Raw genomic sequence first — 26,428 nt, 5'->3', positions numbered from 1 at the left:
ATCTGTAGGTGTCTGTTGCGCTCCTCCTTGTCTGAGCAGATCCTGTGTATACGGAGGGCTTGTCCATAGGGGATGGCTTCTTTAATGTGTTTCGGGTGAAAGCTGGAGAAGTGGAGCATCGTGAGATTATCTGTGGGCTTGCGGTAAAGCGAGGTGCTGAGGTGACCGTCCTTGATGGAGACGAGTGTGTCCAAGAATGGAACTGACCCCAAGAGGCCGACAGCGAACCCAGGGACACGACCAATGAACCGGAACAGCAGACCGCGAGATCTGCAGTGCAGCAACCGAAAAGGAAAGAGTCAAATTGGACCCCTCCGGAAGGCCGCTGCCCTAGACTCGACATGTATGCTCAAGCCGTCAGAAGTCGTGTCAATGCCAGATTCATCACTCGCAATCACAAGGCAGCCTCAAACGTCACCCAAGCACAACGCAACGCCATCCGCACTCTCAAGACCAACCGCAACATCGTCATCAAACCAGCAGACAAAGGAGGGGCCACCGTCATACTGAACAGAACAGACTACTGCAAAGAAGTATACCGACAACTCGACAACCAGGAACACTACAGGCAGTTACCCGCAGATCCAACCAAGGAACACATCCGCCAACTCAGCAGACTGATCAAGACCTTAGATCCAGACCTTCAGAACACCCTACGTGCTCTCATCCCACGTAATCCCCGCATTGGAGATCTCTACTGCCTCCCGAAAATACACAAGGCCAACACACCAGGCCGTCCTATCGTTTCAGGCAATGGGACCCTGTGTGAGAACCTCTCTGGCCACATCGAGGGCATCTTGAAACCCATCGTACAAGGTACACCCAGCTTCTGTCGCGACACGACGGACTTCCTACAGAAACTCAGCACCCATGGACCAGTTGAACCAGGAACATTCCTCGTCACAATGGATGTCTCGGCACTCTACACCAGCATCCCCCATGACGACGGCATTGCTGCAACAGCCTCAGTCCTCAACACCGACAACTGCCAATCTCCAGACGCAATTCTGCAACTCATCCGTTTCATTCTAGACCACAACGTCTTCACCTTCGACAACAAATTCTTCATCCAGACGCACGGAACAGCCATGGGGACCAAATTTGCACCTCAATATGCCAACATCTTCATGCACAAGTTTGAACAGGACTTCCTCACCACACAGGACTTTCAACCGATGCTATACACCAGATACATCGACGACATTTTTTTCCTTTGGACCCACGGCGAGACATCACTGAAACGACTACACGATGACATCAATAAGTTCCATCCCACCATCAAACTCACCATGGACTATTCTCCAAATTCAGTTCCATTCTTGGACACACTCGTCTCCATCAAGGACGGTCACCTCAGCACCTCGCTTTACCGCAAGCCCACAGATAATCTCACGATGCTCCACTTCTCCAGCTTTCACCCGAAACACATTAAAGAAGCCATCCCCTATGGACAAGCCCTCCGTATACACAGGATCTGCTCAGACAAGGAGGAGCGCAACAGACACCTACAGATGCTGAAAGATGCCCTCGTACGAACGGGATATGGCGCTCGACTCATTGATCGACAGTTCCACCGCGCCACAGCAAAAAACCGCACCGACCTCCTCAGAAGACAAACACGGGACACCACTGACAGAGTACCCTTCGTCGTCCAGTACTTTCCTGGGGCGGAGAAACTACGACATCTTCTTCGCAGCCTCCAACACATCATCAGCGAGGATGGACATCTTGCCAAGGTCATCCCCACACCCCCACTACTGGCCTTCAAACAACCTCAAACAAACCATTGTTTGCAGCAAATTACCCAGCCTTCAGAACAGCAACCACAACACCACAAAACCCTGCCAGGGTAATCTCTGCAAGACATGCCAGATCATCGACATGGACACCACCATTACACGTGGAAACACCACCCACCAGGTACGCGGCGCATACTCGTGCGACTCGACCAATGTAGTCTACCTCATACGCTGCAGGAAAGGATGTCCCAAAGCGTGGTACATTGGCGAGACCATGCAGACACTGCGACAACGAATGAACGGGCATCGTGCGACTATCAACAGGCAGGACTGTTCCCTTCCAGTTGGGGAACACTTCAGCAGTCAAGGACATTCAGCCTCTGATCTCCGGGTCAGCATTCTACAAGGAGGCCTTCAGGAGACGCGACAACGCAAAATTGCTGAGCAAAAACTTATAGCTAAGTTCCGCACGCATGAATGCGGACTCAACCGGGATCTGGGATTCATGTTGCATTACATTCGGCCCCCACCAACAAGCCTGGACTTGCAGAGGCCTACCGACTGAACTGGCTTGGGACAATTCACACCTCTTTAACCTGGAGTTACCTCTCTCTCTGCATCTTTGATGATTTGATTGCCTGCAGGTGCTCGCATTCCGGGGCATCTCTGACTGTGTCTATATAAACATTTCTGGAACAAGCCTTTCCATTCACCTGAAGAAGGAGCCGTGCTCCGAAAGCTCGTGTTTGAAACAAACCTATTGGACTTTAACCTGGTGTTGTAAGACTTCTTACCGAAGTCCAAGTAGACTGTGTCAAACGTATTGCCCTTATCTGCACACCTGATCACTACTGCAAAAAATTCCAATCCTTAACCAAACCAAGCTGACTGTCCTTGATTAATCCCTGCCTCTCGGCAGTCCGCGCATGCACGGGAGCATCAGCGGCTGCTGAAATCATCCCCGCGCATGCGCAGGGGGTCACCGCCGCGACGGACATCGCGGAGGCTGATGACCGATGCGGAGGGGGAAGAGTGCCCCCATGGCACAGGCCCGCCCGCAGATAGGTGGGCCCTGGTCGCGGGCCAGGCCACCGTATGGGCACCCCCCCGCCAAGCCAGATGACCACGTGCCCGCCCTCCACAGGACTCCGGAGCCCGCCCACGCTGCCTGTTCCCGCCGGTAAATACCTTGTTTAATTCTGTCCCTCAGAATTACTTCCAATAGATTCCTTACCACTGAGGTTAGACTGACTGACCTGTAGTTTCCTGGCTCATCCCTTCCTTCCGTCTTCAATAATGGTATCATATTGGCTATTCTCCAGTCCAGAGAGGGATTGAAAATTATTGCCAGCACCCCCGCTATTTCTTCCCTTGCCTCACGCAACAGCCTGGGATACATTTCATCCGACCCTGGAGATTTACCCACTTTTCAGCCTGCCGGACCACTCAGAACATCCACTCTCTCTATGTTCATGTATTTCATTGTATCACAGTCCTTCTCCCTGATTTCTATACCCACACTGCCCCTCTCACTAGTGAACACCGACGCACAGTATTCATTCAGAACCCTACCTACACCCTCAAGCTCCATACACAAATTACCATTGTGGTTCTTAATGGGCCTGACTCGTTCCGTAGTTATTCTTTTATCCTTAATGTACTTTTAAAAGAACTTAGGTTTTCCTTTATTTAATCTGCCAGTATCCTTTCATGTCTCCTCTTTGCTCTCCTAATTTCCTTTCTAAGTTCCCTTTTGCACTATCTATACACCTCCAGTGCTTCTGTTTTGAGCCCTGCCATAAGCCTCCCTTTTTCTCTTTATCCAATGCTGTACATCCCTCATTATCCAGGGTTCACTGGATTTGTTGGTCCCACCCTTTTTCTTGATTGGCCTTGCACTCTCCCTGTTTCCTTCGGAATGTGTCCCACTGTTTTATCACAGATTTACCTCAAAGTGTCTGCTTCCAGTCCACTCTGGCCGAATCATATCTGATCTTATTAAAATCGGCCTTCCCCCAATTAAGAAATTTGATCTCAGGCCCATCGTTTTCCTTGTCCATTCCAATCTTGAATCTAATGGAGTTATGATCACTGTCTGCAAAATGCTACCCCATCGATACATCAACCACTTGCCCGTCTTCATTCCCTAAAGTTAAGTCCAGGACCCCTCCCCCTCTTGTAGTACCTTCTACGTACAGGCTTTAAAAATTCTCCCAGACTCATTTTAAGAATTCCGTTCCCTTTAAACCTTTCACACTATGACTACCCCAGCTAATGTTGGGAAAGTTGAAATCCCCCATTATTACTACCATATTACTTTCTCTGAGATTTGCCCACATATCTGCTGTTCTATTTCTCTCGGACTGTTAGGGGGCCGATAGAGCACTCCCAGCAATATGATTGCTCCCTTTTTGTTTTTAGGTTCTACACATATGGCTTCATTTGAAGAGGCTTCTAAGATGTCATCCCTCCTTACTGCTGAAATTGATTCCCGGATCAAAATTGCAACCCTCCCCCTTCTCCTCTTTTACTTCCTTCCCTGGCTCGCCTGAAGATCCCGTTTCCTGGAATATTGAGCTGCAAACACTGCTCCCCTTTCAACTATGTCTCACTGACAGCAATAACATCATACCCCCATGTTTTAGTTTGTGCCCTCAACTCATCTGCCTTGTTCGTCAGACTCCTTACATTAAAATAAATGCCATCCAATCTTGCCAAACTCCCTTGTGACTTAATTGGTCTCTAACGTCGATGCCTGACTGACCCACTTGCTGTCTCGTCTAATTTTAGCTGTGCATCTTCTCCTGCTGAACCTTCTCTCAGGATCCCACCCCACTCCTAAGTTAATTTAAATCTCCCTAAAAGCATTTGTCAACCTCCCTGTAAGGACACTGGTCCCATTTGGTTCAAGTGCAAACTGTCTGCCTTTTACAGGTCCCACCACCCCCCAAAACGGTCCCAATGTCCCAGAAATATAAAGCCCTGCCCTCAGCACCATCTCTCCAGCCACACATTCATCTGGATTAACCTCCTATTTCTATACTCACTAGCATGTGGCATCAGAAGTAATCCAGAGATTAAAAGTAGACAAGTGTCCAGGGCCAGATGAAATGTATCGAGGACTGTTGAGTGAGGCAAGGGATGAAATAACAGGGGGCCAGCAATTATTTTCAATTCCTCTCTGGCCACAGCAGAGGTGATGGGGGACTGGAGGATAGTCAATGTGGTACCATTATTCAGGAAGGGAGGGAGGGATAAACCAGGAAACCACAAGCCAGTCAGTCTAACCTCATGGTGAGGAAACTATTGGAAGCAATTCTGAGAGACAGAATTAATCTGCATTTGAAGAGGTAGGGATTAATCAAGAACAGTCAGCTTGGTTTTGTCTGATCAACTTGATTGAATTTTTCAAGAGTTGACCAGGTGTGTAGAAGTTTGCGGATGATACGAAAATTGATGGGGTGGTAAATAGTAAGGGGGATAACCTTCAATTATCGATGGGCTGGTCAGATGGCTGGTCAGTTACAAATGGAATTCAATCCGGAGAAGTGTGAGGTAATGCACTTAGGCAGGTCAAGAAAGGCAAGGGAATACATGATAAATGGCAGGACCCTGGGATGCATCGAGGATCAGAGGGACCTTAGTGTGCATGTACACCCATCCCTTAAGGCAGCAGAACAGGTGGATACAGTGGTGAAGAAGGCATATGGCAAACTTGCCTTTATTAGCTGAGGCATAGAGTTTAAAAACAGGGAGTATTTGCTGGAACTGTATAAAATGTTGGTTAGACTACAACTAGAGTATTGTGTGAGGTTCTGGAATCCACATTATTGGCGGGATGTGATAGCACTGGAAAGGGTGCAGAGGAGATTTACAAGGATGTTGAATGGGCTGGAGAGTTTTAGTTATGAAGAGAGATTGGATAAACTGGGGTTGTTTTTCTTGGAGCAGAGGGGACTGAGGGAGGGACATGACTGAGATCAATAAAACTATGCGGACATAGATAGACAGTAAGAAACTTTTCCACTTGGTCGAGGGATCAAGGGGGCATAGATTTACGGTAAGGAAAATTAGGTTTAGAGGGGATGTGAGGAAAACTTTCTCACCCAGACGGTAGTGAGAGTCTGGAACCCGCTGCCTGAAAGGGTGATGGAGGCAGAAACCCTCAGAACATTTAAAAAGTATTTAGATGTGCACTTGCGATCCCAGGGCATGCAAGGCTATGGATCAGCGCTCGAATATGTGATTAGAATATTGAGGTGATTGTTTTTGTCCGGTACAGATTCGATGGGCTGAAGGGCCTTTTCAGTGCTGTATGACTCTAACTCTATGAGATTACTACCTTCTAGGTCCTGTTTTGTGATCTACTTCCTAGCTCCCTAAATTCTGCTTGCAGGACCTCATCCCCTTTTCTGCCTATATCGTTGGTACCAATGTGTATCACAATATCTGCCTGTTTGCCCTCCCCCTTCAGTGTGCTCAGCAATCGTTCAGTGGCATCCCTGACCGTGGCACCAGGGAGGCAACATACCATCCTGGATTCTCTTACACGGCCACAGAAATGCTTGTCTGTTCCCCTTACAACTGAATCCCCTGCCACTGTGGCACAGTCATCTCCCCCAGCAGTATCCAGGACAGTATATCCATTCGAAAGGGGGATGGCCACAGGAGACTCCTGCACTACCTGCCTTCCTCTACTCTGCCTGGTGGTCACCCATGCCCTTTCTGCCTGTTCAAACCTCACCTGCGGTGTGACTACCTCACTGAACCTTCTATCCATGACTTGCTCAACATGGCACATGCTCCACAGTGAATTCACCATCAGCTCCAGCTCTGAAATGCGGTGGGCAAGTAGCTGCAATTGTACACTGTTCCTGCTCACGTGGTCACCAGGGACAATTGAAGTTTCCATGATTTCCATATAGCACAGGAGGAGGATATCAGGGCTACGATAGCACAAGTGGATACGATAGCATAGTGGATAGCACAATCGCTTCACAGCTCCAGGGTCCCAGGTTCCATTCCTGCTTGGGTCACTGTCTGTGCGGAGTCTGCACATCCTCCCCGTGTGTGCGTGGGTTTCCTCCGGGTGCTCCGGTTTCCTCCCACAGTCCAAAGATGTGCAGGTTAGGTGGATTGGGCATGATAAATTGCCCATAGAGTCCAAAATTACCCTTAGTGTTGGGTGGGATTATTGGGTTATGGGGATAGGGTGGAGTTGTTGACCTTGGGAAGGGTGCTCTTTCCAAGAGCCGGTGCAGACTCAATGGGCTGAATGGCCTCCTTCTGCACTGTAAATTCTATGATTCCTACGAGCTCTCCTGCTATGACAACACTTAAACCTCTTATTTACTCAATTTTTTAACAAAAAATTATGCTTATATACGAATGCAATTATCTTATCTCCCTTACGCAAACTTTACTTCCCTTACCCTACTTTGCTTACTTATATTACTTTATTATAATGACCTTGACTTTGACTTATTTGTGTTGTTTCTCAGTTAATCACTTCTTCCAAAAAAAACACCTTTTATGGGTGACACGGTTGCACAGTGGTTAGTACTGTTGCTTCACAGCGCCAGGGTCCCAGGTTCGATTCCCGGCTTGGGTCACTGTCTGTGCGGAATCTGCACATTCTCCCCGTGTCTGCGTGGTTCTCAACCCCATAACCCAAAGATGTACAGGGTAGATGGATTGACCATGCTAAGTGGTCTCTTAATTGGAATTTCTTTTTAAAAAGAAGGCAGACGGGATACTTGCCTGCACTTGCCGTGGCATAGAATATAAGAGCTGGGAGGTTATGCTGGAGCTGTATAAAATGCTGGAGTACTGTGTCTAGTTCTAGTCGCCACTCTATGGGAAGGAAGTGACAGCACTGGAGAGGGTGCAGAGGAGATTCACCAGGATGTCGCCTGGCCTGGGTCGTTTCAACTATCAAGAGACTGGATAGGCTGGGGTTGTTTTCCCTGGAGCAGAGAAGGTAGAGGAAGGACCTGGTTGAGATGTATAAAATTATGAGGGACATAGATAGGGTGGATAGGAAGGAACATTTCTCCATAGTGGAGGGGTCAATACCAGGGGGCATAGATTTATAGTAATAATAATCTTTATTTTCACAATTAGACTTACATTAACACTTCAATGAAGTTACTGTGAAAAGCCTCTAGTTGCCACATTCCGGCGTCTGTTTGGGTACACAGAGGGAGAATTCAGAATGTTCAAATTACCTAACAGCACGTCTTTCGGGACTTGTGGGAGGAAACCGGAGCACCCGGAGGAAAGCTACGCAGACACAGGGAAAATGTGCAGACTCCGCACAGACAGTAACCCAAGCCGGGAATCAATCCTGGGACCCTGAAGCTGTGAAGCAAAAGTGCGAACCATTGTGCTACCGCGCTGCCCCAAGGTCATGGGCAGGAGGTTTAGAGGAGATGTGAGGGGAAACCTTTTCACCCAGAGGGTGGTGGGAATCTGCAACTCGCTGCCTGAAAGGGTGGTAGAGGCAGGAACCCACACAACATAGGTGCAATACCAATCACATGGCTTTCCTCCCGGCTAGTCAGTAAGGCTAGCAACACTTTGAAACAAACTGAGGTAGTCCTCGCTCTTTACTTTCATTTGGTGTCGGGGTGCGATCATCGATGGCAAGGCTGACATTTAATGCTCACCCCTAGATACCCTGAGAAGGTAGCGATGAAATGAAATGAATGAAAAATGAAAATCGCTTATTGTCACGAGTAGGCTTCAATGAAGTTACTGTGAAAAGCCCCTAGTCGCCACATTCCAGCGCCTGTTCGAGGAGGCTGGTATGGGAACTGCTCTGGACCTGCTCTGTTAATCTGAGAAGATCTCCTGGTGAAGGCCGGGGAAGATATTAGGTGGAAAATTCCCGGTTATTAACCCAGTGATGATGAAACACGAGAATGGTTCACGCAGGGTAGTATGTAACTCGGAGTACATCATTGTAGGCTCCACCGGGAAATTGTTATCGTGGTACAATACCTGCTGTTATAATAGTTATTATTATAAGGTTATAATAATAAATCCCATACAAAGAGATAACTCTGCTTGAACGGTCAAGGCCAGTCCCTCTTTTACTTCCTGCTGCTAGGATTTGTAATCAAAGTGCGTTTGGCAGTTAGAAGGTCCAATTTCTCATGCAAAGGTTGGTTCAGAGGAATACAAACTTTAAAAGGAACCGTGGGCACTTCACTCTGCTGTCAGCAAAAAGCTCCCGCAACGGTAAGATGTGGAAAACCGTCACCAGGTTCACAAAAGCTCTTGGGACCTGAAGGCGAAATGAAAAGATAAATCGAGAATTAAAATAAATGCAAAATACAGCTGGAAATCCGAAATAAAAACAGGAAGTGCTGGAAAATGCTGGCAGCATCATTAGCAGAGTTACCGAGTCAGCTTGAATATTCTACAGAACTGAAGAGAGTTTTTTTTAGATTAGTTTATGGGACTTGGATGTCTTTGGCTGAGCCGGCATTTATTGCTCCTCAATTGCCCTTGAACTGGGTGGCTTGCTCGGCCATTTCAGAGTCAACCACATTGCTGTGGGTCTGGAGTCACATATAGGCCAGACCCCAGGTGAGGGCCGCAGATTTCCTTCCCTGAAGGGCATTAGTGAACCAGATGGGTTTTTACGCCAATCGACAATGGTTTCATGGTCATTAGATTTTTAGTTCCAGATTTTTTATTTCAATCAAATGTCACCATCTGCCATGGTGGAAGTCGAACCCAGGGCCCTAGAGCATTAAGTCTCTAAATTTCTAGTCCAGTGACAATCCCACTGCGCCACTGCCTTCCTTAAAAGATGTGGAGATGCTGGCCTTGGACTGGGGTGAGCACAGTAAGAAGTCTTACAACACCAGGTTAAAGTCCAACAGGTTTGTTTCGAATCACTAGCTTTCGGAGCACTGCTCCTTCCTCAGGTGAATGAAGAGGTGGGTTCCAGAAACATATACAGACAAAGTCGAAGATGCAATATGATATTTTGAATGCGAGTCTTTGCAGGTAATTAAGTCTTGATAGGTCCAGACGGAGCAACTGGAGAGAGGGATAATCACAGGTTAAAGAGGTGTGAATTGTCTCAAGCCAGGACAGTTGGTAGGATTTCACAAGCCCAGGCCAGATGGTGGGGGGTGAATGTAATGTAATCCAAGGTCCCGGTTGAGGCCGCACTCATGTGTGCGGAACTTGGCTATAAGTTTCTGCTCGGCGATTCTGCATTGCCGCACGTCCTGAAGGCTGTGTTGGAAAACGCTTACCCGAAGATGAGAGGCTGAATGCCCTTGACTGCTGAAGTGTTCCCCGACTGGAAGAGAACATTCCTGCCTGGAGCTTGTCGCGCGATGCCCGTTCATCTGTTGTCGCAGCGTGCAACATCTTCTTCGCAGCCTTCAACACGTCATCGATGAAGATGAACATCTTGTTAAGGTCATCCCCACACCCCCACTACTTGCCTTCAAACAACCGCGCAACCTCAAACAAACCATTGTTTGCAGCAAACTACCCAGCCTTCAGAACAGCGATCACAACACCACACAACCCTGCCATGGCAATCTCTGCAAGACGTGCCAGATCATCGACATGGGTACCACCATTACACGTGAGAACACCACCCACCAGGTACGCGGTACATACTCGTGCGACTCGGCCAATGTTGTTTACCTCATACGCTGCAGGAAAGGATGTCCCGAAGCGTGGTACATTGGCGAGACCATGCAGACACTGCGACAACGGATGAACGGGCATCGCGCAACAACCAAGTCAGGCAGGAAGGTTCCCTTCCAATCGGGGAACACTTCAGCAGTCAAGGGCATTCAGCCTCTAATCTTTGGGTAAGCGTTCTCCAAGGCGGCCTTCAGGACGCGCAACAATGCAGAATCGCCGAGCAGAAACCTAGAGCCAAGTTCCGCACACATGAGTAGTAGTGTTAACCACTGTGCCACCATGCCGCTCGCTACCCTGTCTATCTCTAACCAAAGGAAACATCTCACCTGCATCTACCGTGTCTGTTCCTTTCAGTATATTGGCCGGAATTCTCCCCTACCCGGCAGGGCGGGGGTTCCCGGGATGATGGAGTGGCGTGAACCGCTCCGACGTCGGGCCGTCCCAAAGATGCGGAAGTCTCCGCACCTTTAGGGGCCAAGCCCTAACACTGAGGGGCTAGGCCCGCGCCGTAGTGGTTGGCGCTCCGCCGGCTGGCGTGGAAGGCCTTTGGCGCCACTCCAGCCGGGCCCGAAGGGACTTCACCGGCCGGCGGAAATCCGCACATGCACTGGAGCGTCAGCGGCTGCTGACGTCATCCCTGTGCATGCGCAGGGGAGGGGGTCACTTACGCCTCCGCCATGGTGAAGACCATGGCTAAGGCGGAAGGAAAAAAGTGCCCCCACGGCACAAGGCCGCCCGCCGATCGGTGGGCCCCGATCGCGGGCCAGGCCACCATGGGGGCACCCCCGGGGCCAGATTGTCCCGCGCCCCCCCCCAGGACCCCGAAGCCCGCCCATGCAGCCTGCTCCTGCCGGTAAGGTAGGTGGTTTGATCCACGCCGGGGGGAGAAGCATGACAGCGGCAGGATTTCTGCCCATCGCGGGCCAGAGAATCACCGGGAGGGGGGGGGGGGGGGGGGGGGGGGGGGGGCACGCCGACCGGCGCGGAGCGATTCCCGCCCCCGCCAAATCTCTGGTGCCGGAGACTACGGGACACGGCGGGGGCGGGATTGACGCCGGCCCCCGGCGATTCTCCAACCCGGCGGGGGGGGTCGGAGACTCCCACCCATTGTAGGTTTCAATGAGATCATCTCTCATTCTTTGAAACTCTAGAAAATACAGGCCCAGTTTTCCCAATCTGTCTTCATAAGACAGTCCCACCATCCCCGGGACAGGCTGGTGAACCCTTGTTACACTCCCTCTATGGCAATAATATCATTTTGAGGGTAAGGGGACCAAACTGCACACTGGAGAGATTTGAAGGATGTGTTGTAAAGGGTAAATACCCATCAGAAAAGAACAGGTGTGTGGCCTTCACCTTTTAACAATATCCCAAGCGTTGCCTATTGGATGAAGTGACAGAGATTCCTACATTGGGTCAGTTACATTTATGCTGCTGTTGGATTTTAAGAAATTTCCTTAAATAGATGGAGCATGCGCTGCCTATATTAGGTCTAGGGAAAGAACAGGCAGGTTAATGACGTAGGAAGGAACAATCTTTGAATATTTGACCAATCAGTGCTCACATCCTGTGGCGAGAAGCTGGAAGTGGAATCTCACACCAGGGTCTCCGTTCAGCTTGTGAGATGGGGGTGGACTGTGGGAAGAGGGTGGAAGGGGGCAAAGGAGGAGTCAGCAGAATGCAAAAGGAAATCTTTTAAAAAATATATTTTTATTCTCCTCCTTTTTCACATTTTCTCCCAAATTTACACCCACCAAAGATAAACAATAATCAGCAACAAGTATGTCAATCCCCATATCAATAACAACGATCCCATCCTTCCACCAAACCCCAAACATTAGCCTGCATGTTAACATAAACAAATGACAAAAAGGAATCAGGGATCACCCATAGTCGCCATTAACACAAACACAGTCCCCCCTCCCAACCCTCCCACCCACACACCCCAACTAATGTTCGATGTTATCCAGTTCTTGAAAGTGCACAATGAATAATGCCCATGAATTGTAGAACCCCTCCATCCTTCCCCTCAGTTCAAATGCACAAGGGAATCTTAATGGTGGGTTTTCTTTCGACTTTTTTTTAATAAGAGCACGGTAGCATTGTGGATAGCACAATTGCTTCACAGCTCCAGGGTCCCAGGTTCGATTCCGGCTTGGGTCACTGTCTGTGCGGAGTCTGCACATCCTCCCCGTGTGTGTACGTGGGTTTCCTCCGAGTGCTCCGGTTTCCTCCCACAGTCCAAAGATGTGCAGGTTAGGTGGATTGGCCATGATAAATTGCCCTTAGTGTCCAAAATTGCCCTTAGTGTTGGGTGGGGTTACTGGGTTATGGGGATAGGGTGGAGGTGTTGACCCTGGGTAGGGTGCTCTTTCCAGGAGGCGGTGCAGACTCGATGGGCCGAATGGCCTCCTTCTGCACTGTAAATTTCTATGAACACTGGAACAGACCATTTGGCTCAACCAACCCATGCTTCACCCTCTCTTCCCATTTCTGATTTTATCAGCACAATTCTCTATTCCGTTCTCCTTCATTTAAAAAAATTCTTCATTCACAGAATGTGGGCATCGCTGCCCATCCCTAGCCCATGAGAAGTTGGCGGTGAGCCGCCATCTTTAACCACTGCACCCACTGTGCTGTTAGGGAGGGAGTTCCAGGATATTGACCCAGCGACAGTGAAGGAACAGCAATATCTTTCCAAGTCATATTGGTGAGTGACTTGGAGGGGAACTTCCAGGCGGTGGTGTTCCCATGTGTCTGCTGCCCTTGTCCATCTCAATGGTAGAGATCATGGACTTGGAAGATGCTGTTGAAGGAACATTGGTGAGTTGCTGCAGTGAATCTTATAGATGGTGCACACTGCTGCCACTGTGCATTAGTGTTGGAGAAAATGAATGTTTATGGTGGTGGATGGGGTGCCAATCAAGGGGGCTGCTTTATCCTGAAAGGTGCCAAGCTATGAGTGCTGTTGGAGCGGCACACATCCAGGAAAGTGGAGAGTATCCCATCACACTCCTGACTTGTGCCTGGTGGGTGGTGGACAGGCTTTGGGAAGTCAGGTGGTGCGTTACTCACCACAGAATTCCCAGCCTCTGACCTGCTCTTGTAGCCACAGTATTTATATAGCCAGTCCAATTCAGTTTCTGGTCAATGGTAACCCTCCAAGGAAGCAAAGTAATCCCCGATGGTAGTGTCATGGGGCGATGTTTGGATTCTTTCTTGTTGGGGGTGATCATTGCCTGGCACTTGTGTGGCAGAAAGGATATTTGCCACTTATCAACCCAGGCGTGAATGTTATTCAGGTCTTGCTGCCTATGTTTACCCCTTTGGTGCATCTATACTATTGGCTCCAAGCACTCCCTGTGGCAGTGAGTTCCACACCTACACCACTCTTTGGATCGAGAAGCTTCTCAATTCCCTGCTGAATTTCTCAGTGACTATCCTATATTGATGGCATCGAGTGATGACCCTCCCCAGACACGTCCTCTGTATCCACTTTATCGAAACCTTCCATCATTTTAAAGGCCTCTTCAGCCTTTCGTTTTTCAAGAGCAAAAAGACTCAGCCCCTTCATCCTCCTCTGGCAGCTACACATCGACATTCCTGGTCATTTTCCCACCTTGCACAAAAATGTTTTTGCAGACTTTGCAGTCCCTTTATTTTCTTTTACGATACGCCAATTATCCGTAGTACTCTACGTTTTTTTCTGTTCAAGGTTCACTGCAAAATTAGTATAACTGCCTTATTTTCAACTCTATCCCAATCGAAGCAAACCCAAGCGTTAGTCGTTTTTTTAATGGCCTTGTTAACCTCTGCTGTAACTTAATGATTGGCGTCATGCGCTGCCTTTGCTCCTCTATCTCATTTAGATTAGGATTGTTTTTTAAATAAATGCAACCCTCCTCATTTTTCATGTCAAAATGCAATATCTGATGTTTCCCTGTTCTTTCAGGGTGTTCAGTCCCCCCTATTGGACAGCCAGCAGTATTGAATAACACAAGGGTGGAACCCAGGACCTGTAGCTGACACTTCCTGGGCCGACCGCTGTGTCCCGTGCTTTGACTCTGATACCCGGCACTAGGTACCAGGCCTACGTTGCTGGGTATGGGGAAGAGGGCTCCACCCTGAACGTGCCCAATTTGGGAGGCATGGCAGGCCAAACGGGAGACACTGCACCTGCCTGTGCCAAAGCAGTGGGCAAGAAACGCTCAAGCACTTGGTTGTGCCCTCTTACCGGCATCGTTCTGCGATGAATGTAAAACTCAACCAGTGAAAAATGGAAGAAAATAGAAATCCAAAGATGTGCAGGTTAGGTGGAATGGCCATGCTAAAGTGTCCAAAGGTTAGGTGGGGGTGCAGGGATGGGGCGGGGGAGTGGGCCTGGGTAGGGGGCTCTTTCAGAGGGTTGATGCAGACTTGGTGTGTTGAATGGCTTCCTTAAACATTGTGGGTGCGATTCTCCGCAAATGCGGCGAGTCATAAAGGCTGCCGTGAAACTGGCCGTGTTTCACAGCAGCCTCCGCGCCCTCTCCCGGGACCCGATTCTCCCCCCCGGGCGGGGCTAGCAGCGGGGCCCCGTGAAGCACGGCATCGCGGCCTTAGCGACCGTCGCTATGTCCGCGCGCCAAGCGTCACGCCGGCTGACGCGCACGATGACGTCAGCCGCGCATGTGCGGATTGGATGGCTCCAACCCGCGCATGCGCGGGGCCGTCATCTCCCTCGGCCGCCCCGCGGACTGATCCTGCGGGGCGGCAGAGGGAGAAAGAGTGCGTTCGTTACGGACGCACTGCCCGCGATCGGTGGACACCAATCGCGGGCCCATGCCCCCCTTGGCACGGCCGTGGTACTGCCGTGCCAATCGGGGCCCTGGATGCCCAGAACAGGCATGTTGCGGCCGTTTTTATGACGGCAGCAAGCAGGTGTGTTTGCTGCCGTAAAAACGGCCGTAAAGGCCTGGAAACTCGGCCCATCGGCCTGGGGAGAATCTCTGTTCGCCGTAAAAAATGGCGAGCAGCGATTCGTGTTGTGGGGCGGCCGTTGGGGGGGGGGGGGGGGGAAATAGCGGGAGGGCGTGAAAAATGTCGGGGACGCCCTCCTACCCGTCGTGGGCAGCGGAGAATCGCGCCCTGTAGGTATCAGAAATGTTACAGCACTGAAAGAGGCTATTCAGCCCATCATGTCCAGGCTTGCCCGAGGACACACAGGCACTCTTTCTAATCCCTTACTTACAACGTTTAAGTTACAGATCAAGGTATTTTTTGTTCAAACATTGTATTAAGGCATTTATGGTTTTATAAGAACAAAAGATACAAATACAAATGCAAACATAATTTAGTACGTAACACCCCCCCCCCCCCCCCCCCCCCCCCCCACCACCAACACCATACCCAGCCAACGTGGCTTATACACACAATTCCCAAGTCCCTTCATCTCCTCTCACTGATCCCGCTGAAACCAAACTAAACTAACTCCCCCTACGCCCCTCATTCCCTAACCCCCCTTTATTGCATCTGCTAACAGTTTAGTTTTTCCCAAAGAAATCGATAAATGACTGCCATCTCCAGACAAACCCTAAAAATGAAGGTACTTTTTAAAAAGATTTTAGGGTCTCTGCCTCCACCATCAACTTGGGCAGCGAATTCCAGACTCCCACGATCCATTGCATAAAAATGTTTTTCCTCATGTCCCCTCTACACCTTCTGCCACTTATCTTGAATCTATATCCCCTGGTTCTAGAATTCTCCGCCAAGGGAAACAATTCTATGATTCTAGGATTCTAATAGGTCACCGACATATGCTTGCATGATGATTACAGCACAGATACAGGCCCTTTGCCCAATTGGTTAATGTCAGCTTTTAGGCTCTACTAAAGCCTCTTTCCATCTTTCCTTATCTTTATTACATAGGTTACATAGAATTTACAGTGCAGAAGGAGGCCATTCGGCCCATCGAGTCTGCACCGGCTCCTGGAAAGAGCACCCTACCCAAAGTTAACACCTCCACCCTATCCCCATAACCCAATAACCCCACCCAACACTAAGGGCAATTTTGGACACGTAGGGCAATTTATCGTGGCCAATCCACCTAACCTGCACATCTTTGGACTGTGGGAGGAAACCGGAGCACCCGGAGGAAACCCACGCACACACGGGGAGAACGTGCAGACTCCACACAGACAGTGACCCAAGCCGGAATCGAACCTGGAACCCTGGAGCTGTGAAGCGATTGTGCAATCCACAATGCTACCGTGCTGCCCACAATGCTACCATGCTGCCTCTATCTATCAGTGTAACTGACCATTCCCTTCTCCTTCTAGTTTCCTCTTCAATGTTTCTATACTATTTTCTTCAAACACTCTGGGCGCGGTTTAATGGCCGCGTCGTGCTTGAGTGAGAGCCCAACGCGGCCGTTAGATCGCAAGGGGAGGCCAGAATCAGGAACCGTGCGGCGCCGAACGGTTTGCGATCTAACCGGCCTGTCCCTGTAGGCGAGAACCGAACCCCGCCGCAGCGTGGCGAGCACGGCAATCAATAGTAACCAATTAAAGCTAATCTCCATATCATTAACGGGAACGACCCTGTACTTAACGGCCCGCCGTGATCTAACCGCATCCCCAGCAAGCGTTAAGGGGTCACTGATTAGTACACTTTTTCACAAACGTGAAGTTGGTGGAATGGCTGCAGTGGGGATCTGAGGAGGTGAGTAGTCATCTTCACTCCCAGGCAATGAGCCTGGGGGCACTGGGGTTGCTGCCCAGTGCTTGGGGAGGGAGGCCTAAGTCGGGGAGGGGGGATTGTGGTGGGGGGGGGGGGCGCCCCTGGGCTGGGATGGTATGTGTCTCAGCGCCTGTTGGTCCACCAAACCGCCCCTGGATTGTGTGTACCCACGACGGGGTCAACTCCAGCTCCAGCCTATCAGTCCCACCGTCCACCCACAACTCCCACTGACCGCGCGGCTGAAGGTTATTGCTAACTGGGAACTGCCAATCCTAGTTAAGTGAGCACTTCACAGCTCCCAAGTGGATTGCCATGGGTAGGCGGGCAATGTTGCAGGTGGGAGTTATTGGACGGGATTCTCCATTGCCCGACGCAGATATTGGAATCGGCAATCGGGCAGAGAATCCCTTCCAGCGCCCAAATCGGGGTCAGTGCCAGTTTGACGCCTGTTTCCGTGTCTTCATCCCCTCCGAAGTGGCATCATCATGTTGTGCGATGCACGGCGTTCGAATGGAAGGCACCACCCTGATGCTCTGCCCCAATGGGCGGAGTTCTGGACGGCACGGTTGACGTGTGATCTGAGCGGTCAGGAACCCGGTGTGGCATGCCGTGGACCGGAGGGGGGGCTTCCGCGAGGGCTGGGGGGACTGGTGGGGGATGGCCAGAAGGTGGCCTGTGGGGTTGTATTTGGTGGGTCAAGTCCGCACACGGCTGGCGCCATGTTGTACGGCGCGACCGCTGCGCGTCATCACTATGCGCATGTGGGCCACGGGCCCAGCCATTCTCAGGCTGTTTTTGCTGTGAGGTTTTCCAGCGCCATTGCCAGCCCCAGTCCCGGAATCGGTGAGTGTTCAGCGGCGATTTTGGCATTGGGTTTGGTTTCATTTTAGTTTGGGAGAAGCTGAAATCACAGCAGGATGTGTGTGAATCTCTGTAAGCTTATGAATGTTCATTTGGGATTTTCAAAAGGATAACTGCTCTCAGTAGTGAATTTAAACCTGATCTTTCTGTTAAAATGGTCTTTTGTTTTCTGGATGTTGTTTGGGAATTTATTAACGATTACTTAGTGTTGTATTCTTTGGGGGTTGTATTTGAATTAATGGTTGCTAAGATGTTCACTGTATGTTTTAAAAAGGTTAACTTGAGTTCATAGAATAAACATTGTTTTGCTTTAAAAAATACTTTTCCATTTCTGCTGTACCACACCTGTAGAGTGGGCCGTGTGCTCCCCATACCACAATCTATTAAAAGTTGTGGGTCAGTTGAACTCCATGATACACTTTGGGGTTCTCTAAACCCTGGCCCATGACACTAGGGGCCCCCCGCAGTGGCCAGAATGCATGGGCAGGGTGGGTTGGAGGCACTCTGATGCCAGGGGATGTGAGGCAGGTGGGGGGGGGGGGGAGCCATGGGGGCACTGGAGGGTCCCGGGGTGGCAGCCATCACTGGTTGTCAGTCTCTCATTCTCTCCGATTCCTCACAGATATTACATTATGGATGATATCTTGGACCCCACAGAAGCTGCCCACGCGTTGCTGGTGGCAGGGCAGGTGGCCATGCATTGGATAATTCCGCAGCAGCAGCGTTGACAGAGGCCCGAGGTGACAGGCCATGTCCAGGACCCTGCCCTGCACCCTGAGCAATCGCTGCCTATCAGACCAGGGAGGGACCCAGAGGGGGAGGTTTGCGATGGCCCACGGTGAACAGAGGTTGCTGGTCTTTCGAACAAATGATGGACAGCCTATGCCACAGGATGTTCCGCCTCAACAAGGGGATGGTGCGGCACCTGTGCCACGTCCTCACGGACTTGTCACCATGTAGGAGGAGGAGGATACCCGCTCCTGCTGGCCACCAAGGTCACCGCAGCCCCGAACCTTTACACCTCAGGATCATTCCCGGGCTGGAGTGGGACTTGTGTGGCATCTGACAAACTACAGCCCACAAGTGCATCCATGAATCCACGGTTGCCTTGTTTGTCTGGGCAATAAACTATATAAACTTTTACATGGACCAGGCCCTACAAGATGCCCAGGCAGCAGGATACTCCGTAGATGGTGCGCATATCGTCTTGCGCACACCGGGGCGTCAGGGGTGCCTTTCATCAACAGGAAGGGGTTGCACTCTCTGAAAGTCCGACTTGTGTTCAACCACCACATGAAAATCATGCACGTGTGTGCACGCTTCCCAGGGACTGGGCACGTCAGCTACATCCTGGGGCAGTCGGAGATCCCTGGCATCTTCGAGGGACACCCCAAGGTGACCAGTTGGCTTTTGGGGGATATGGGGTATGCGCTTAGGACCTGGCTGATGACCTCAGTAAGGAGGCCAGTGACCAACGTGGAGACCCGAACCAACGAGGCCCATGTGGCCACCCGGGCTGTCATTGAGCGGAGCATCGGACTGATCAAAATGTGGATCCGATGCTTCGGCCGGTCTGCTGGTGCACTGCTCTACCCCCCCCCCCTCCCCCCAGAGGGTAGCTCGCTTTGTGGTGGTCTGCTGTGTCCTCCACAACCTAGCACAGCAGTGGGGCGACATGCTGGAGGTGGAGCGGGAGGAACATGTAGCCACCACCGAGGAGGAGGACGATGAGGCACTGGACCAGGAGGGGCTGGAGGGCAAGCCCAGGGAGGGCTCCTCGGACCAGCTGGAGGACTGGTGGCAGCAGCGAGGGTTCAGCATGCTCTTGACCAGGGTGTTCCTCATCTCGCCCATGTCATAGGACATGGTTTCATCCATCATCTCACCCCCCCCCCCCCCACCTCCCAATTACCCTGTTCCTCCCTCCCAGGGTCTGTATTGCATCACTCCAGGATGCTGGGACTGTGTTGGCACCGTCAGCGGGTCATTGTTGAGGGGAGGGGAGTGATGATAACCTGCAGAGAGCTGAGCGCTGGTGCTCCTCAATCTATGCCATAGTTTGACACCTGCCTGTCTGCTGTGTGCTCGCTCACACCCATCACCTGCACGTGGCGTGCCTTGGCCGGGGGTGGGGGGGGGAAGAGGGGATGAACCTAGGCCCACCATGCCAGTGGGGCTGGGGCAGGGGCTTGGAGGTCGACCCTCATTGTGAATAAGGTGCCAGAGGCATCATATATCTCGGGGTGCAACATGTTTTAATGATGTGCATTTGTGACCCCAACTGCCCCTCGCCCCGATGATGCTGATTCCTCCTTCCCCTGCACACCCCCCCCCCACTCCCCCCCTTTCGTCGGTTTGACAGTTGGGAAGCTCCCGGCCGTTCCCGCTCGTCATCACGCTGAGAAACATTCCATTAAATCAGGCCCCATCTGTGTTGGTAGTTCCACTTTCTCACCATTTTTAAGGTGAAGAAGTTATTTCTGAATTTGCTGCAGGTTTTCGAGGTGACTATCTTATATTGATGGCCTTTAGTTATGCTCATCCCTGCAAGAGGAATGTTAGCGGAAGAAATTGCTATATGTGTCAGGATTGGTATAATAAAGATGTCTCAAAGTATTGTAATAGCACAGGTCAAGGGCAAACCAGCAGGCAAGGGGTTAAACATATACCAAGGGAAAACCAGCAAGCAAGGGGTTAAACATATATCAAAGGAAAACCAGCAAGCAAGGGGTTAAAGTCACCCACATTGGAAATGATTTAATCGTCTCACAGAGCATTTGAATATGAAAAGGGAAACACAGGAGGCCCCAGTAAGTCTAAGGGATCCATTGTCCAACACATTCGCACCTCTTCTAGAAGTTAAACATGTTGAGTACAAACCCATGAGATTGTAAGGAAACATTGTTTTCTTTAATCGTTTTCCCATTACGGGGACCAGAAAATATGCATACTGATCACTTTGTATTGTTCCCAATGATCCAGTGACGTCAATACCTGCTTGTGACTCCGAAGAACTTTAAATATATATGCATACCACTGAGTGGTCGGGGGGTCTGTCTCTCCTGTGTGCACACAGTTTTTCCGAATTAAACAAAGTTTTACCAACACCACGCGGGCAAGAACAGACTTTGAGGTTTTTCTTCCCTCCAAAAAGGAAACATTCTCTCTGAATATTCTCCTTCAAAACCTTTCATCATTTTAAAGACCTCTCTTACTTTGCCCCCTCAGACTTCTTTTCTCAAGGGAAAAGAGGCCCAGCCTGTTTATCCTTTCCAAGGGAAAGGTGAGGGTATCATCCCTGGAATTATTCTCTGCAACTTCTACAGTGCCTCCAGATGCTTTTTATAACATGGCATCGAGAACTGCATGCAGCATTTTAAAGAACCCTTTCCTCCCACTCTTCACATTCTGTCTTGAAGTCAGCTAACAATCTGTTCTGACACTTAGATAAGTCATATCTTGTCCATTGCCATTTGTCTACTCTCTCCGTCACACACTCAAAATATTCAGTAAATTTGGGCAAGCAAAACTTCCCTCCTGAAACCTAACTATTCAGTATAATATTTTCTTTTCCAGATGTTCTTCTCTTCTTTCCTTTGGTAAGGCTCTGGTCAGACCCCATTTGGAATATTATGAGCAGTTTTGGGCCCCGTATCTAAGGAAGGATGTGCTGGCCTTGGAAAGGGTCCAGAGGAGGTTCACAAGAATGATCCCTGGAATGAAGAGCTTGTCGTATGAGGAACAGTTGAGGACTCTGAGTCTGTACTCGTTGGAATTTGGAAGGGTGAGGGGGGATCTTATTGAAACTTACAGGATACTGCGAGGCCTGGATAGAGTGGACACGGAGAGGATGTTTCCACGTGTAGGAAAAACTAAAGCAGAGGACACAATCTCAGACATTAGGAATAATCCTTTAAAACAGTGATGAGGAGGAATTTCTTCAGCCAGAGGGTGGTGAATCTGTGGAACTCTTTGCCGCAGACGGCTGTGGAGGTCAAAAATCACTGAGTGTCTTTAAGACAGGGATGGACAGGTTCTTGACTAATAAGGGGATCAGGGGTTATGGGGAGAAGACAGGAGAATGGGGATGAGAAAAATATCAGCCATGATTGAATGGTGGAGCAGACTCGATGGGCCGAGTGGCCTAATTCTGTTCCTATGTCTTCTGGTTTTATGGTCTTATGGTAGTGATTCCATTCTTTTTCCTGCCAATGAAGTAAAGCTGACCAGTCCATAATTCCTTGGACATGTTCTATTCTCCTTCTTAAATACAGGAATTACATTAGTTGTCTAGCAGTTCTCTGGCTCTATTCCTTTTTCTGATGAATAATTAAATATATGTAGTAATGTCTCTGCTATATCTTCCCTACGTTATTTAAAAATGTGTGGATGCAACCCATCTGGGCCAAGGATTTTATCCTCTTTGGGTTTCATTAATTAATTTAATCCACTTGTTCTTTAATTTTTTATTAATTTCCTAGTTCATAAAGGTACCGATCAAATGTCAGGTTTAAGGATAATGCCAATCCACTAGAAGTACAAAGGGGCCGCAGTTACACTTACCTCATTGTGTAGAATATCCAGCACTTCCTGTATGCTCTGAGCAAACTTATCTGGAGAGTATTTTTCCTACGGATTATAAAAGAATAGAAAATTATTAATTAATGACAAAAGTTACATTGTGCCTTATTGCAATGAAATCAATGACTGTTAATAAGAAGGCAAGCACCATGTTGTACACAGCAAGATCCTCAGTGTAGGCAGTTTTCCAACTGGAAGTGACCTAGTACAAGTGCAAGCTAATCAGGGCAGCATGGTGGCACAGAGCTGCTGCCTCACAGCGCCAGGGACCCGAGTTCGATTCTGGCTTTGGGTGATTGGATGGAGTTCACATGTTCTCCCAGTGTCTGCGTGGATTTCCTCCGGGTGCTCCAGTTTCCTCCCACAGTCCAAAGATGTGAAGGTTAGGTGGAATGGCCATGCTAAATTGCCCCTCAGTGTCCAAAGGCTAGGTGGGGTTACAGATTGGTAGGAAGGAAGAGTGAGCCTAGGTAGGGTGCTCTTTCGGAGTCGGTGCAGACTCTATGAACAGAATGGCCTTCTTCTGCATGGTAGGGATTCTATGGAAAATTACCTGCCGAATTTACATATCCCGCCAGCTCGGCTTTCCTGATGAACTGTACCAGTAATCCATACATCTTAATGGCTTACACTCAGTGTTATACTTGGAAAACCTCGTTGTAGCTCAGCACTGCCTAGTGGACAATCTGACTGCACATTGGATAATCAGTGCTATAACCCTATCTCTGACTTGTCCACTCCAGACTGGGAGGTATCAGGTCTGTTCTGTGCCTGAGAAATAAGAAGCCAGCAGTTGGAAAGCAGTTGGGTGGGCGAGGATTGGTGGGCAGCCAATCCGCTGGTGTCCATGGCCATTGGCTGACCTGATTCCATGGGCATGATTCTCCCGCATTTGGCACAATTGCCCGACTCCGGCGCCAAGAACAACGCAAAACACTCCGGAGTCGGGCCACCCGGAAGTTGCAGAATCCTCCGCACTTGCTAGGGGGCTAGGACGGCCGCGGAGGGGTTGCCGCTGTTCTTACGCATACACAGGGGGTTACTTCTCCGCGCCAGCCATGGCAGAGCTCTGCAGAGGCCGGCGCGGAATGAATGAGTACCCCCATGGCACATGCCCGCCCGCAGATTGGTGGGCCCCGATCGTGGGCCAGGCCACTGTGGGACCGCCCTACCGGGCCAGATCCCCCCCTCCCCGAGGACCCCGCTAAACGCCGACAAGCCAGGTCCTGCCGTGATGGACCATGTCCATTTCACGCCGGCGGGACTGGCCGAAAACGGGCGGCCCATTGGGGCACCGAGAATTGCCGGGGGGGCCGCTGCCAAAGGCCCCCGACCAGCGCGGCATGATCCCCGCCCCCTGCCCGAAAACCAGCGCCGGAGAATTCAGCAGCCGGCGTCGGAGCGGCGGGGCGGGATTCACGCCGTCCCCGGGGATTCTCTGACCTGGCGGGGGTCGGAATATTCCGCCCTATATTCATGTGGACCTGTCAATGTGTGTCCACCTTGCCTGCTTGATGAAGGCAGCTTTACTAAGCAAACGCCTCATGGTGCTGGTAGTCACTCATGGAAAATGCAGCTGTAAATGGGCAGTTTCTCCCAGGCCAGCGCTGCACTTGATCCTGAGGGACCGAAGTGGCTGTTGTTGTTCGCGGCGACTGCAAGAGACTGGTCAAATTCCAGCCAAAAGGAGGGTGAGCTTGATCCACATTGTTCCAGAAAGTAGCTGTGGATCGAGCTTGTGCTCCGCCATTTCACTGTACCTTCCACCCATTCCAACCACCCCCCACATCCCCCCTCCCAACCCCCCCACCCCTTCACCCCTCCCCCCCACCCCCACCCCCCAAACCGGCTCAGTCTGACTCGGGGCTCGAATCGGCTGGGGTCTGGCAGGCAGCGATCAGCAGGTTGTGTCCCGATGCGTTTGTCAAACTGCAATCTTGATCAATCATACCAATGGATGAATTTGGAGCAGGAATAGACCGTTCAGCACCTCGAGCCTGCTCTGTCATTTGGTAAAATCATGGCTTGCGGCCTCCACTTTCCTGTGTACCCTCTAAATCATTTGGCTCCCGTGTCTGGCATTAATCTACCGAACTCTGCTTTAAAAATACTCTCTGATTGTGCCTCCACTGGTCTTTGGGAAAGAGAATTTTACAGACTAACAACCGTCGCAGATAAATTAATTCTCCCTTCTCTATCTTAAATGGGTGACGGCTGATTTTTAAACTGTGATCCCCTTTCTAATCTCTCCCATAAGGGAAACCTGATTGAAGTACACAGATCCTGAACAGCCTCGATAAGGTGGACGTGGAAAGGGTGTTTCGTCTTGTGGGTGAGTCCAAAATTAGGGTGCACTGTTTTAAAATTAGCCTTTATAGGACAGAAGTGAGGATAATGTTTTCCTCATGGAGAGTTGTGCGTCTTGGGAACTCTGCCTCAGAAAGCCACGGAAACAGGATCACTTATTTGTAAGACGGAGGTCGACAGATTGTTGTTCGGCAAGGGAATCAAAGCTATCAGGCATGGATGGGAAATGTGGAACTCAACACAAACAGGTCAACCATGATCTTATTGACTGGTGGAGCAGGTTCGAGGGGCTGAATGGCCTACTTCTGCTCCTATTGTATACAAAAACGTAGAAACTAGGAGCAGTAGTAGGCTATTCGGCCCTTTGAGACTGCTCTGCCATTTAATATGATCATGGCTGATTCGATTTTGATTTTTGATTTGATTTATTGTCACATGTACTGAAGTACAGTGAAAGGTATTTTTCTGCAGCTGAGGAACGTACACAGTACGTACATAGTAGACAAAAAGAATAATCACAGAGAACATTGACAAATGGTACATCAACAAACAGTGATTGGTTACAGTGCGGAACAAGGGTCCAAACAAAGAAAACAAAGCAAATACAGGAGCAAGAGCAGCATAGGATAGTGTTCTTACAGGGAACAGATCAGTCTGAGGTGGAGTCGTTGAGGAGTCTAGCATCTGTGGGGAAGTAGCTGTTCCTATGTCTGGATGTGTGAGTCTTCAGACTTCTGTTCCTTCTGCCTAATAGAAGGATCTGGAAGAAGGAAATGCCTGGGTGGGAGGGGTCTTTGATAATGCTGTCTGCCTTCCTGAGGCAGCGAGAGGTGTATACAGAATCAAAGTTGGGGTGGCAAGTTTGTGTGATGCGTTGGACTGAGTTCCCCACACTCTGCAGCACCGAAACCCGTCCCCACCCGGCAACTCAAACTCCTCCTCTCATGCCTTCAGGCTCGGGAAGCCCTCAACGAAGAGATCCCCAAATCTCTCAATCCCTGCCTGCTGCCACCACATAAAGCCCCCGTCCAGTCCCCCTGAACAAACTAGTGATTATCACAGTTCGGTGACCACACTGACACCCCCTCCAATCTCCTGTGCTGTCTCCATTGTCCCCACAGCCTCAGGGTTGCCACCACCACCGGGCTTGTGGAGTACCGAGCCGGCGAGAACGGCAGGGGCGCCGTTAGTAAAGCCTCCAAACTCCAAACCCTTGAAAGATGCCGCTTCCACTCGCTCCCGCACTGACCCCACCCCCACTACCCACTTACTAACCACCGATATGTTGGCGGCCCAGTAATTGTTAATAAAATTCGGAAGGGCCAAGCCCCCCATCCCCACGCCCCCCATCCCCACGCCCCCATTCCAAAAGTACCTTCTCCCCCCTCGGGGTCTTACCAGCCCATACAAAACCCGAGATCGCCGCGTTCATCTTCCTGAAAAAGCCTTGGGGATAAAAACTGGGAGTCATTGAAAAACAAACAGCAACCTCGGGAGGACTGTCTCCTTCAGTCTATCCCCTCCCCGCCAGTGACAGCGGGAGC

General features: G+C 50.3%; 1 protein-coding gene across 1 annotated transcript in view; it reads right to left on the bottom strand.

Moving 5' to 3' along the window:
- The window catches only part of LOC119967049 (phospholipase B1, membrane-associated-like), a 91,797-nt gene that overhangs the window by 16,239 nt on the left and 49,130 nt on the right, over positions 1 to 26,428 (bottom strand). Inside the window, exons 14-15 of the mRNA XM_038799068.1 lie at positions 22,560 to 22,625; positions 8,927 to 9,027 (exon numbers count right to left, since the gene is read on the bottom strand). Coding sequence (XP_038654996.1) covers positions 8,927 to 9,027; positions 22,560 to 22,625 — 167 coding nt within the window. The remainder of the gene's footprint in view (positions 1 to 8,926; positions 9,028 to 22,559; positions 22,626 to 26,428) is intronic.

Source organism: Scyliorhinus canicula, chromosome 6 (assembly GCF_902713615.1).
Source record: "Scyliorhinus canicula chromosome 6, sScyCan1.1, whole genome shotgun sequence".
In the NCBI taxonomy this organism is placed as follows: Eukaryota; Metazoa; Chordata; class Chondrichthyes; order Carcharhiniformes; family Scyliorhinidae; genus Scyliorhinus; species Scyliorhinus canicula.
This window is presented reverse-complemented; position numbering and strand designations above follow the sequence as displayed.